The 13,054-nt window shown below is 32.7% G+C and overlaps 2 protein-coding genes across 3 annotated transcripts in view; one reads left to right on the plus strand and one right to left on the minus strand.

Moving 5' to 3' along the window:
- Positions 1-10,462, plus strand: part of LOC140434448 (uncharacterized) — a 31,644-nt gene extending 21,182 nt beyond the window's left edge. Inside the window, exons 2-3 of one of the 2 annotated variants that reach the window (XR_011950054.1) lie at positions 9,190-9,307; positions 10,225-10,452. Coding sequence is in view for 1 of the 2 variants with exons in the window: in XM_072522712.1 (XP_072378813.1) it covers positions 9,190-9,307; positions 10,225-10,327 (221 nt within the window). In the remaining variant the exon portion in view is untranslated. Of the gene's footprint in view, positions 1-9,189; positions 9,308-10,224 lie in introns of both variants that reach the window. The other variant, XM_072522712.1, reaches the window with a different exon arrangement.
- The window catches only part of LOC140433654 (uncharacterized), a 549,811-nt gene that overhangs the window by 28,039 nt on the left and 508,718 nt on the right, over positions 1-13,054 (minus strand). The window lies entirely within an intron of this gene.

A 13,054-nucleotide genomic window follows, 5' to 3' on the forward strand; every position in this document is an offset into this window, starting at 1 on the left:
TTTTCCAGCGGAAGCCTATTTCTTTTAAAAGTTTCCATAACGTACTTCGACTCATTTCTGGGTAATCCTTATCATCTCGAACTGAGACAAAAACTTTATTCAATGTTGGAAATTCTTGTCTAAAGAAGAATTCATGCACTTTCCGTCGAAGTCCTTCTTTAAAATGATATTCTATTTGAAATTTTGGTTTCCCTGGAGAATTACGTGGCATTTGAAAACTACCACATTTCTCTTCTTTAATAACTCTGTAAATCGTAGATTTCCCAACACCAAGTGTACTGCTAACTAACTCAACGGTCTCATCAACACTTTCACATAAACGTTTGTCTGTAAATGATTTAAAACAATTAAATATTAATGTTTTTTCATTAACTGTTAGAGGACCAATTTTTCAGCGTTTACACGGCACTTCCAAATTTTCCATAACACTAGTATACACAATAAACTGCACCTTGCAACTGAAGTACCTACTTTTAGTGAACTGTTAAGAATTTTGAATACGCCACTTGGACCTTCCTATATACAAAATGGAAAAACCCACTATCACATTTTCTGTGGAATAAGTTTAGAAGGTAATTATCTAGTCAATTACTGTCGAAGATTCCTGAAATTAAAGAATTAAATGTTTGATTGTTGAAACCCTTACTTCGTGGAATGCACTCATTTCAGATAAAATAAAACGTTTTATTTTATCTAAAGAATTAAACTTTATTTTGCAAATAGGTAGGTACTTATTAAACTTTTATTGGTTATATATAACCAATAAAATAAACATCTTACATTTCTTGCAAATTCATTAGTACCTGTTAACCTCCATCACTCCGACACTGGCAACCTTATTTAGGGATTAGTAATCCCTATTGTATTCTATTCTGCTCCAACCTTTATACCTGGTGGTCATACTCAATTTAAAATTGTTTTCCTATATACTTCTGTAAACTTGTTGACAAATATCTGTTTTTCATTGAGTCACCCGTATCAACAGTTTAGGGATTTGCATACATAATTTATTGTTTTATTACTCTCTCATACATAAAAATACACTATAGTGAATTGACATATTTAGTGGCGTGGGGGATAAATGTTACCCATTTTTTTGGACTTTGAGTTTATTATCTATGGAAATATAATCAGTACAGTATCTTTATCAAGATAAAACTAAAAAATTACTACAACAAAACTTTATTTTCAAGTAAACCATATAAACTCATTTTGTAAGCAGTTACAGATTTCTTTCAAATGTTCACGAAAATCCCATTTTTCACATTTGAAACAGAATTTTCTGAAATTTTTATCTCAAAGCCCTCCACATACATAACATCTTCCTCGGAATCCGGTTCTAGCTTTGGCTGGCTGCGCATCTTTCTCAATGCCAAGCAGCAGTTTTGCATCTTGTCGTAACTGCCTTGAAATGTTTGGATTTTGAGACCTTCGTTCTATATTATAAAAAGTCATGATAACTTTATTTTTATGTCCAGTAGACTCATCTATATCCACAGTGAAATGAGATGTGGATAGCACAAATCGCAGCATTTGTGAAAGCCGAATACGGAGGAGTGCTCCACTCTATTTCGTATTAGAAGAAATTCCAATACGAAGTATTGGTAGGTTTACAGGTATTTTACGTTTATTTTTTCTCATTATTTCTACGTAAGTTTGTTTTTTACTGTAAAAAGCCTTTTCGCCAAAGGAATACTAGTGAACCAGTTATCGCCTGTGAAAATCGATTGGATCAAGATATTAGTTCAACTAAACGCAACACAATTTCTTCTCCCGAATTGCTTAATTTGTAAGGACCTTCTGGCTGCCTACCTACATAGACTTCCAAATTCAAAGTATAATCTGTCTAGGGTCAGTTAAAGCAAATACTTTGGAGGCCGTATTTAGTCGGCTTACTCGGTATGTACTGGTTAAAGCTGCATCTACCTCTAAATGCCAGAAGTTGTTCGTGAGGTACTCAATATATGAAAAGTAAGCTTGAAAATTGATCAAAAGTAATTCCAGTAAAAGTCTTATTGGTGTTAATTTGTCAATGGCGTTTCGCTTATCTCTATTAATAACAGTGTCAAACCGTAAGCATCGTATCAAGAAGCAAAATCAATCTGGATTCACTCAGAGATAAGTACCAAGATTACACACCATTTCCCTTTGAATTATCCCAGAAACTGTGTGAGGTTTTTAAACGATCGCAAAGAACCTATTAGAAACAATAAACCTATAAATACTCGAATTTACGTTGAATCTGTAGTTGTGCATTTCGATCTTGTTGGAAATTGTTGCTGATTTTATCTATATAAATATTAGTGCAATGAACTATTGTGTTTATCACTATCCCATAGAAGAAAATACTTTAGATGTCAGTTTCATGTCAAATGTCTTTTTTCTCGAGCAATACCTTTCGGTCCTGACAAGTGGCATTTTATTATGTTCACAATCACTAACGTGCACAAGTTTGTACGTTTTTTGCAGGGTCTCTTTTCCTCCATTTTGTTTCATCTTTTCCCGTGTAATACTCTTCCGCTCGATTGTCACTTTTACCTATGTTAGTATCACTTCTATCAGTTTCATTTGCTTCTTGTACGGAAGCCGCATTATGTTCACTTTCAGCCACGTGGTCTTCTTCTTCAAAATCACTTTCGTCGTCAGTACTAGCTCCATCCTTGTTATCACTTATTTCCTTAAATTATTTCAAACAAACATCAGGATCGTTACTTCTTTTAACTTTACGCTTCTTCGAATTCTCTATTTTGTCCTTAAAAAAGTAAGATCCTGTAAAAATCACGAGTTAATATCATTATGATTCAGGATTCGTAAGTACAGTAAATATGTGCTAAAAAATTAGTATCGTTAGTACACCAAAATCGAAAACTTACTTTGACAAACTTAACAACACGGTTAGTGGCGTAAAGGACAGTCGTCAACCACTAAAAGACTTATGAAAATGCTTGGCAACTAAGCGCTTGTTACTATGAACAACCACATTATACGAGGGTAGATTGATATTAAACTAGCCTTTGATAGATGGCGCTACTTGATACCGAATTGGTTTCGGTGTTGACATTTGCCATTCATGACATGACTTCTGTCATAATTTTAAGTTTTAAAAACAATTAGTTTGATTTTTACAGCCGTCAAAAGCAAGAAAATTTTGTATTTTCGGAGAAATGGAAAAAATCGAGTATCGTTCGGTGATTAAGTCCCTCCACAAAAAGGGTAAACCGAATGTGCAAATCAAAGCCGACTTGGATGAAGTTTATGGTGAGGTTGCACCTTCGTTGGCAACAGTAAAATTTTGGAAAGATGAATTTGTTCGTGGTCGTACGAGTGTTTTTTATGATGAGCGTCCCGGGAGGCCAAATGAAGTCACCACGCCGGAAATGATTAACAAAGTCCATGACATGATTATGGCAGATCGTCGAATTAAGCAACGCGAGTAAATAGAGGTCCTAAACATTTTCTACGAATGCATACACAACATCATTCACCATCATTTGGACATGAAAAAGCTTTCCGCGCGATGGGTGTCGCGTTTGCTGACAATCGATCAAATGCAAAAACGTGTGACTACTTCGGAGACGCTTTTGGCGATGATACGGCGCGATCCGAAGGATTTTTTTCGCCGATTTATCACTGTTGATGAAACCTGCGTGCAATATTACACACCGGAAACCAAAGAAGTGTGCAGGAAGAAGTGCACATTCGGCCGACAAAGCGATGGCGACTGTTTTCTGGGATGCGAAGGGCATCATCCACATCGACTACTTGGAAAAAGGAAAAACAATCAATGGTGAGTACTACGCACCATTATTGGATCGATTCAATGCCAAATTGCGTCGAAAACGCCCAGGTTTGGAACGCAAAATAGTGGTCTTTCATCAAGACAATGCCGGCTCACCGATCGGCGGTCGCTATGGCAAAATTACACGAATTGGGCTATGAATTGGTTGAACACTACCGTATTCCCCAGATCTTGCCGCCAACGATTTTTTCCTGTTTCCAAACCTAAAAAAATGGCTTGGAGGATGCCGTTTTGCAACAAATGATGAAGTCGTCGCTGAAACTTCGACCTATTATCACCATATGGGATGTAAGGGCTTGTCAAAATATGGCCACTTATACACTTCCACGGTGCCTTACAGAGGGCCTTCGACCAGTATATTCGAAGTACCCTCTGCGTATCTTCCATCCTAGGTATTTCTTACACAGGAAATAAATGAAACTCGGTTTAGGAGGTGGGCAAGGCCCAGCCACAGAGTCTAAAATGTTCGTAGAACTGGAGCAACGCCCCCACATCGAACTCTCAGGGTGCAGAGACCCTATTTGGGAGCCGAGACTAGACTGATCCGAGAGCTGAAAAATGTCCCATATTTATTAGCATATTAATATTTATATGGCATTTTCAGATCTCTCGGCCAATAGAAAAATATAAAGATGTTCAAAGACAGGGCGATGCGCATCAGGGTGCGTATTAGTCCACGACTAAGGCACGAGGATGACACTATTTTGAATGGCTCGAGCAAAAGTACTATTCGGATGGGTTAAAAAAAATTGGAACATCGTCTTACTAAGTGTATCGAGCTAAAAGGGGACTATGTTGAGAAATAAATCGATTTAATCCCAAAAAACTTGTTTTTTCTATCAAAGGCTAGTTTTACATCAATCCACCCTGGTAAATTCACTCGCACACTGCTTGGAAGGTACTGACGTCTAAGTAGCGGTAAAGCTGACACCTACCGATTTAAATATGTGAGTAGAAATAATGGAGTGGGTGATGTATGTCAACTACGCTACTAACGGAGAGTTAACACATAGCGTTATTATGCGTACACTATTAAGCCTACATCAGATCTGAAAGCAAAAAAAATTGAATATGAAGGCTTATTTTATCATATTAAATGATACAACGATTGAAACATTATTTATGTTAAATATTTAAAAAAGGTTAACAAAAGAACTGTGATTTTAAGCATATAAACATTCAAAATAACTGATTACTGTGTAAGAAGTTATTTTTTTTTATCCGAAATATTAGTATTTTTGCACGAATTTAAAATAATAATAATAATAAATAAATTAATTAATTTATATAATTTAAAAATGCAATGTCATATAACTCTTAGAACGCGAGGTAGCAGTTTTCTTTTATTTATAGATGTTATTATATCAAAAACTGAATTAATAACTTCAAATTTATAAAAGTCTCAATATTGCCGGTTCTTTTAATTTGGGGTGTAGCATAATTTTTTCCTTTAAATATCGAATATTAAATATAAAAAAAATATTTGATACGCCCCTGGATGATTGCGTAACAGCAACCTAAATCTATTTTGTTTCTCTAAAAGTTTTTGTTGTCAATCAAACAAGAAAATTCTATAAAAATCTAAATAAAGCAAAAAAATTATTTAAACCAAGGATCGGACTATGTAAGGATAAGGAGGGCATATACTAAATACAAAAGAAGAAGTATTGAAAAGGTGGGTTGAAACACTATAAAGAACTACTTACTATTGAAGTAGAAGATCCAAATCAACCACCCCTAGGAGCAAACAACAATATACCATTGGAGCCTTCATCAATTCAGGAAGTACGGGATGCAATAAAACACCTAAAAAATAATAAATCTCCAGGAGGTGATAGTATACCCGCGGAACTTATTAAATGTGGAGGTGCTACTCTGACTAATCATATATGTAAAATCATACTAAGAGCCTGGAATGAGGAACAAATCCCAGAAGAGTGATGTATTGGAATCGTTTGCCCACTAGACAAAAAGAGCGATGAATTAGAATGCAGAAACTATAGAGGAATAACCCTCCTTAATACAGTATACAAAATATTTTCGAGTATTTTATATGGTCGCCTGAGTGCATATTCATAAGAGCTTCTTGGCGAACATCAAAGTGGTTTTAGGCCTGGTCGATCAACAACAGACCAGATCTTTATGCTAAGGCAAATACTGAAAAAAAAACAATGAATTTAATATCGACACATACCATCTTTTCGTAGATTTCAAATCGGCCTATGATATTGTCCTAAGAAATAAATTGTATGAAGCCATAGATGAATTCCACATCCCGATAAACTGATAAGATTAGTTAAGGCTACAATGCGTAAAGTTAGGCTTTAAAGGCGTTAAAGTAAAGTAGGCCAAAACTCAGATAGAGGTATGGTGTAGATGAGGATGGTAGACAAATAGGCGCAGCAAACTGGCAACAGTTGGCAAAGGATAGAACTAACTGGCGTAATAGACTTGGGAAGGTCGAGGCTCTTTTATAGGGCTGTAGCACCAATAATGATGATGATAGAAAGTTTTTGTCGAACCTGCTGAAAACGGAATTAGCGTCGCAGTTGTACAATTTGACCTCGCCTAATTGCGTTTTAATTTTGAATATCTTCTCACGAAAAACTTACATACCGAGTACTTTAAGTACTAATTTCGTATCCAAGATATCGCAGAAGAGAGATTTTTGACACAAGGAAGAGGAGATACTGTAGCGGTTAGAGAGGAGAGCTATGGACGGACTGGGCAATTAACGTTCGATTTCGTGAGGTTTGGAAAAACCGGCAAAGTTTCCCTTAATTCCATGTGTGTGGTGAGAAAAAGGTGATTTCAGTTTAAAATGCAGTATGGCAATCTTTGTAATGTGAGTTATTCACCGTTTGTTGTAAGCTGTATCCTGTGGTAAGGGATTTGATAACAGCGTCCTGAGAACTAATTAAGCCGACATGCTTTTAAGTGAAAAATAGGAGTAGAGTTTGAAGGATCACATATTGTTATCATCCAGGATAACCTGAAGTCCACTTTTGGTATTTAATTTGATTTCTTCCAGGATTTTTCCAGCCTTCATTTTGGTCTTTCAAAAGTCAGACTTTGATTTTTTGAACTTTGTGGGGCAATGTTTTTTGTTAGAATCCAAGATAACATACTTTTTTAACAATTTAAAAATATTCTGTAGCTATTTTCTTGTGACATGTTAGAGTAGTTATTATTTAAATCGGAATAAGCCACAATTAAAGGTTAAAGTACGTTTATTGACGTTTCAATTTTCACTTTACTAAACATTAAATTTTTTGATAAATTTTATCGTTCATACATTAAACTTTGCTCTCATAACAATTTAAAATTTTTGATAAATAAATACAAGTTTTGAGTACCAGCTAATTGCCATATTTTAGTTTCTTTTAAATAAAATTAACCTTTTTAATTAATTAATAATTCAGAGAAGTTTGGTAGTTCATTTCGACATAACCCTAGTTTTAAATTTTGTTTTGTTGTTAGAAGGTTTGACGTCATGCTGTTTAATAGATTTAGATTTTTTTTGTAATAACTATTTATGTAAAATAAATAGGAAAGAAAAGCCTTAAGCCTTTCTTTCTAAGCAGCAAGATGATTTTTTAAACGGCGTCCTAATTTTAAATAGTTTGGAAATCTTCTTTTTATAAGGTATAACATTTGCCCAGAATATTTCTGTAAGTATTTCTTGATTTCTCTTTCGTAGTTAGTTCTCCTAGTCCCCTTCCCCAAAAAAAAGGAATCCTCTCCAACTAAAACATGAGTAGCCGTTCGCAAACGTTTAAATTTTTTTGTTTACCTTATCTTCAATCGAGTAATCGTTCAGTCCCCCTTTTTAACCCCCAATAACCAAATTTTATTGTTACAGGGGTACCTCGTTACATAGATTATAAAAATTCAATTAGTTAATTTATGAATTGTTTATTTAACCGGTATATAAAGATTATAAAATGCTAAGTAATATCTTTTAATAATAAATTTTATAAAAAAAATTTAAAATCATTTTAGATAAATTACTTGTTATAAACTATGTATAATTACAAATAAAAATAGAAGGTAAGTAATATAACGTACGTAAATTGTAATATGTTTATTATATATACAGATTATTTCTATTTATAATTATACAAATAGTTTGTTTAAAATAGATTTGTAATCTTTTAACAAAAAGTTGTAAAAATGTAAAATTTGTTGTTAAAAAATATTATTTATAATTATAATACCAAACTATTTAAGTTGCTTATCATTTTGAAACCTTTTTTACTAATAATAATAACTAAATAATAAATAAATAGAAAAGTGAAATCTTCTTTTTAAAAGAATTTCATTAATTTTAAAAGATTTTCTATGCTCTTTCAAAAAAATTGTGTCAGTTTTCCATACAATCCATAGAGATTGTTTATATATTGTTTATAAGTAAAAAATGACGTTTAATCTTTTGCATATGTTGTTTATTCCATATTGTTTTCACCAATTGTTAGATATCTACATCAAAGAATATTTGGAAAAATCGTTACTTCCCTGATCTACAAGGGAATCTGTTTCTTCTGTACTCATCCTTTTTATCGACTATATACAATCCACGGATTAAAGAAGATACTGCGATTCCTTTATTATACGCAATACTACCTAAAAAGACAGAAGAAACTTATGGTTCGGCTGCTTTCAAAATTAAAAGAACTTTTGCCTGGAGCTTCGTCTGCAACCATATTAACAGATTTTGAAAGTATGATAAGTGCTATAAGACAAGAATATCCCGACTCAAGACATCGTGGGTATTTTTTTCATTTCACTCAATGTCTCTTTAGAAGAATTCAGTCAGAAGGTTTAAAAAGAAGATATGAAACTGATTCAGATTTTACTTAAAGCCCCGATTATTGGCGGCCTTAGCATTCGTTCCTACTGCAGACGTAGTGGAGGCATTTGAAACGATTTGCGATAAAGATGTGTTGCCAGCAGAAGCCCAGTCAGTAATTGATTATTTTGAATATACCTGGATCGAGTGTTCATAAAGAGGTAGACAACGTCGTTTGAGCTTATTTTTACATGATCTGTGGACTTGTTATGATGGGGTCCAAGAAAGTTTACCAAAAACTAACGATTCCATGGAAGGATGGCATCGAGGATTTGAACAACAGATTTCCACAGATCCACCAAATAATCGAAAAGACCAGTAAATTTTAACTAATTCAATAATAAAAAAATGACAGCATAGCTCGAGAAAATACAATGTTATATTTTTTTATTTGTATCCCAATATCATGACTTTTTCCAATGTTTTATGGCCTTTCTCAATATTATTCGTGTACATTTAAGTGTCTTTTTTGTAATATTAATATTGTAACATACAAAGAAAATTAATAAATTTACGTAAAGTCAAATCTTTTTGGCTGCAGGTCTCTCCTGTCCTAATATACCTGGCGTTGGTACTTTGCATGATGGAGAAGGGTCAGCTGGTCCTCTGGGGGAATGTACGCACTATAGATGTGACGATGGAGTTTATACTTCGGTGATGTAGGTTAAATATTTGTTAATTTAGAACTATTCAATTTACTTAGTAGACTATTTATTTATGTTATTACATAATATTATACATTTTCTATTGTTATCATCATTGTTGAATACATTGAGGAGGAAGGCTTTTGCAGTGTCGCAATTATTTTGCTAACTGAATTAAAAAAAATTTTCCTAGATATTTGACTGCCAGTAACTTCCTTATATAAAATCCAAGCATTTGTTTTTTGCCATATTTCAAATATTTAAAAAAAAAACTTGCAACAGCCATTTCTTAAAGTTAATTTGGTTAAATACTATCTGGCCATCTGATCTTCAACATCTTCTTTGTATTTTGTGTTGTTTCCGGTTTCTTCGTTCTATCTGTACCTATTTCCATATTATTTAAGTGTAGAGAACTCAGCACAGGAACATTTTTGTTCGTTTTTCCCTCGTACACCGTATTGTTAAATCTTGGTGTTTAAAAACTTTTGTTTTATAGAATTTTATCTTTTCGTTTGTTTATTGGCGCCGGAATTTGTTTTCTTGCTCGGTTGATTGTCCCAACAGTGCTTCTTTTGCAATTATTTTGCCAACGTTATTGACGTAAAGAAATTATCCGTCGTAACATTTCTTCCTTTATTTATAAATTATCCCATTAGACGGCTAATTACATGGTACCCTAGTTGGCTAGCTAGTTATTTGGTCGAAGTATAAAAATTATTTTAAGATAAGTCACGAAACGAGATAAAATTTTATATGCTTGATATGATATGCTTTCACACTATATTAAAGACTTTCTTTCTCTCTAGTATTAAGTACTCCATTCACATAAGTGCATCACAGCACTTTAATATAAATTTTATATTTTTTAAATAAATGAATTAAAAATAAAATCTAAAAAAAAAATATTGTCAGTAAAAGTAATATTCTTTTAGATGTCCCACACTATACGTTGACGCTCCTTGTAAAGAAATACCTGGAGATCCAACACGACGTTATCCAGAATGCTGTCCTCAGTCTAGGTGTCCTTATAAGTAATTTAAATGGAACAAACATAACATAAATGGAAAAAATCAATTATTTACTGTTATATAAAGATTAATAAAATATGTCGTTATATAGTTGAAGATTTAATTTTTATCACTAATATGTACATGTTACAAAGAGAATATAAAATGTTATTGAAACCTTTAGTTTTGTCAATAATATTAGTTGTTTAAACAAAAACTTGTTTTCTAAACTTCATCAACTAACTTTAGATATATTATAATTTAATTAATTTACTAAAGTCTGCCTAACATCGACTTTGCAGTACATGAAATATAGCGAAATGCAATGAAAGTTATGGAAGCTTTCATTGTGGCGATGTCAATGTTATTCAAAATACTTTGTGATCGAACATTCGAGATGTTGAATTAAAACACCATTTTAGAAAGGAAACCACCAATTTTAGGATTGTTATGTATCATAACTACCGTATACCAAATAAACTTATTGTTACTGATAATATTGCAGAAAGTACCTAGTTGTTAGTTTGGAAAATTTAATTGTGTATTACTTGTCCCATTGTTATTGTTACCGACTGACTATAAATCCTAATTTTCAACCAAAAATATCATTTTTAAGGTTTGCTAACTTATTAAAACTTTAGCATAAATTCTTAAAGTTGAAATTAATTTTCGTTAGTTCATTGAACCACTTGAATTGTTAAAATTTATATTGAATATTATAATTATTGTTGTGGTATTTCTGTGGTATGATTGAACTTAATAATAGAGAATCGTAGAGTAAACACTTTCGGGGATAGGTCCAAATATTAGAAGAGAGAAAAACTTAGTTAATATGTTGAAATATCGTATAAATCAAGGAAATAATTTACTTTCAAAAATAAGACAAATGGAGGCAGAAGAAAAAGGTATTTGGGAAAAAACAATATACTCTGTACCTCAGTACTTGGATTACAACCACTATAGAAACGATCTAAAAATAAAGAAACTTCATTATCGCGTGATAAAAAATACGATGAAGCAACAAAGAGTGATTCCGCTTGTTGCGTTCTGAACATACGATGATGTGTTTATATAACATATAAAGGCATCAGAAAGGAAAGATGAATTTATATGTTAATCTAGAACTCGTTGGTTTTCTCCCCTTCGCATTGGGTATGTATATAACCATAGAAAATAAAAGGAAGAGGACTATATGAAACCCTATTTAAAAAGTAAAATCAATAAACAAATTATATATTCAAAGATTATATAAATCCCTAATACTTACAAATTTAAATATGTTTAGTAAAGATACAAAAGAGTCTATAGTGTATTTTTATGTATGAGAGAGTAATAAAACAATAAATTATGTATGCAAATCCCTAAACTGTTGATACGGGTGACTCAATGAAAAACAGATATTTGTCAACAAGTTTACAGAAGTATATAGGAAAACAATTTTAAATTGAGTATGACCACCAGGTATAAAGGTTGGATCAGAATAGAATACAATAGTTGTGAGGATTTCTAATCCCTAAATAAGGTTGCCAGTGTCGGAGTGATGGAGGTTAACAGGTACTAATGAATTTGCAAGAAATGTAAGATGTTTATTTTATTGGTTATATATAACCAATAAAAGTTTAATAAGTACCTACCTATTTGCAAAATAAAGTTTAATTCTTTAGATAAAATAAAACGTTTTATTTTATCTGAAATGAGTGCATTCCATGAAGTAAGGGATTCAACAATCAAACATTTAATTCTTTAATTCCAGGAATCTACGACAGTAATTGACTAGATAATTACCTTCTAAACTTATTCCACAGAAATGTGATAGTGGGTTTTTCCATTTTGTATATAGGAAGGTCCAAGTGGCGTATTCAAAATTCTTAACAGTTCACTAAAAGTAGGTACTTCAGTTGCAAGGTGCAGTTTATTGTGTATACTAGTGTTATGGAAAATTTGGAAGTGCCGTGTAAACGCCGAAAAATTGGTCCTCTAACAGTTAATGAAAAACATTAATATTTAATTGTTTTAAATCATTTACAGACAAACGTTTATGTGAAAGTGTTGATGAGACCGTTGAGTTAGTTAGCAGTTCACTTGGTGTTGGGAAATCTACGATTTACAGAGTTATTAAAGAAGAGAAATGTGGTAGTTTTCAAATGCCACGTAATGCTCCAGGGAAATCAAAATTTCAAATAGAATATCATTTTAAAGAAGGACTTCGACGGAAAGTGCATAAATTCTTCTTTAGACAAGAATTTCCAACATTGGATAAAGTTCTTGTCTCAGTTCGAGATGATAAGGATTAAGGATTACCGAGAAATGAGTCGAAGTACGTTATGGAAACTTTTAAAAGAAATAGGCTTCCGCTGGAAAAAGAATCCCAGAAAGTCTATTTTATTAGAAAGAAGCGATATTGTCATATGGAGAAGACATTTTCTAAGAACCATAAAGGAAATGAGAAACCAAAAAAGAAAAATATTTTATCTTGATGAAATATGGATCAACGAGAGTCATACACCAAATAAATTTTGACAGGATGAAACTGTTACAAGTCAAAGGCACGCTTTTGTAAATAACTTATCTACTGGTTTAAACCCACCATCAGGAAAGGGACGCAGGCTGATAATAGTACACATTGGCAGTTCAGACGGTTTTGTTGAAGGTGGTTTATTAACTTTTGAATCAACTCGTACCGGTGACTACCATGAAGACATGAACGCTGATGTCTTTGAAGAATGGTTCGAACAAATGATAGATCTTCTTCCTA

The sequence above is a fragment of the Diabrotica undecimpunctata genome, chromosome 2, assembly GCF_040954645.1.
Source record: "Diabrotica undecimpunctata isolate CICGRU chromosome 2, icDiaUnde3, whole genome shotgun sequence".
In the NCBI taxonomy this organism is placed as follows: domain Eukaryota; kingdom Metazoa; phylum Arthropoda; class Insecta; order Coleoptera; family Chrysomelidae; genus Diabrotica; species Diabrotica undecimpunctata.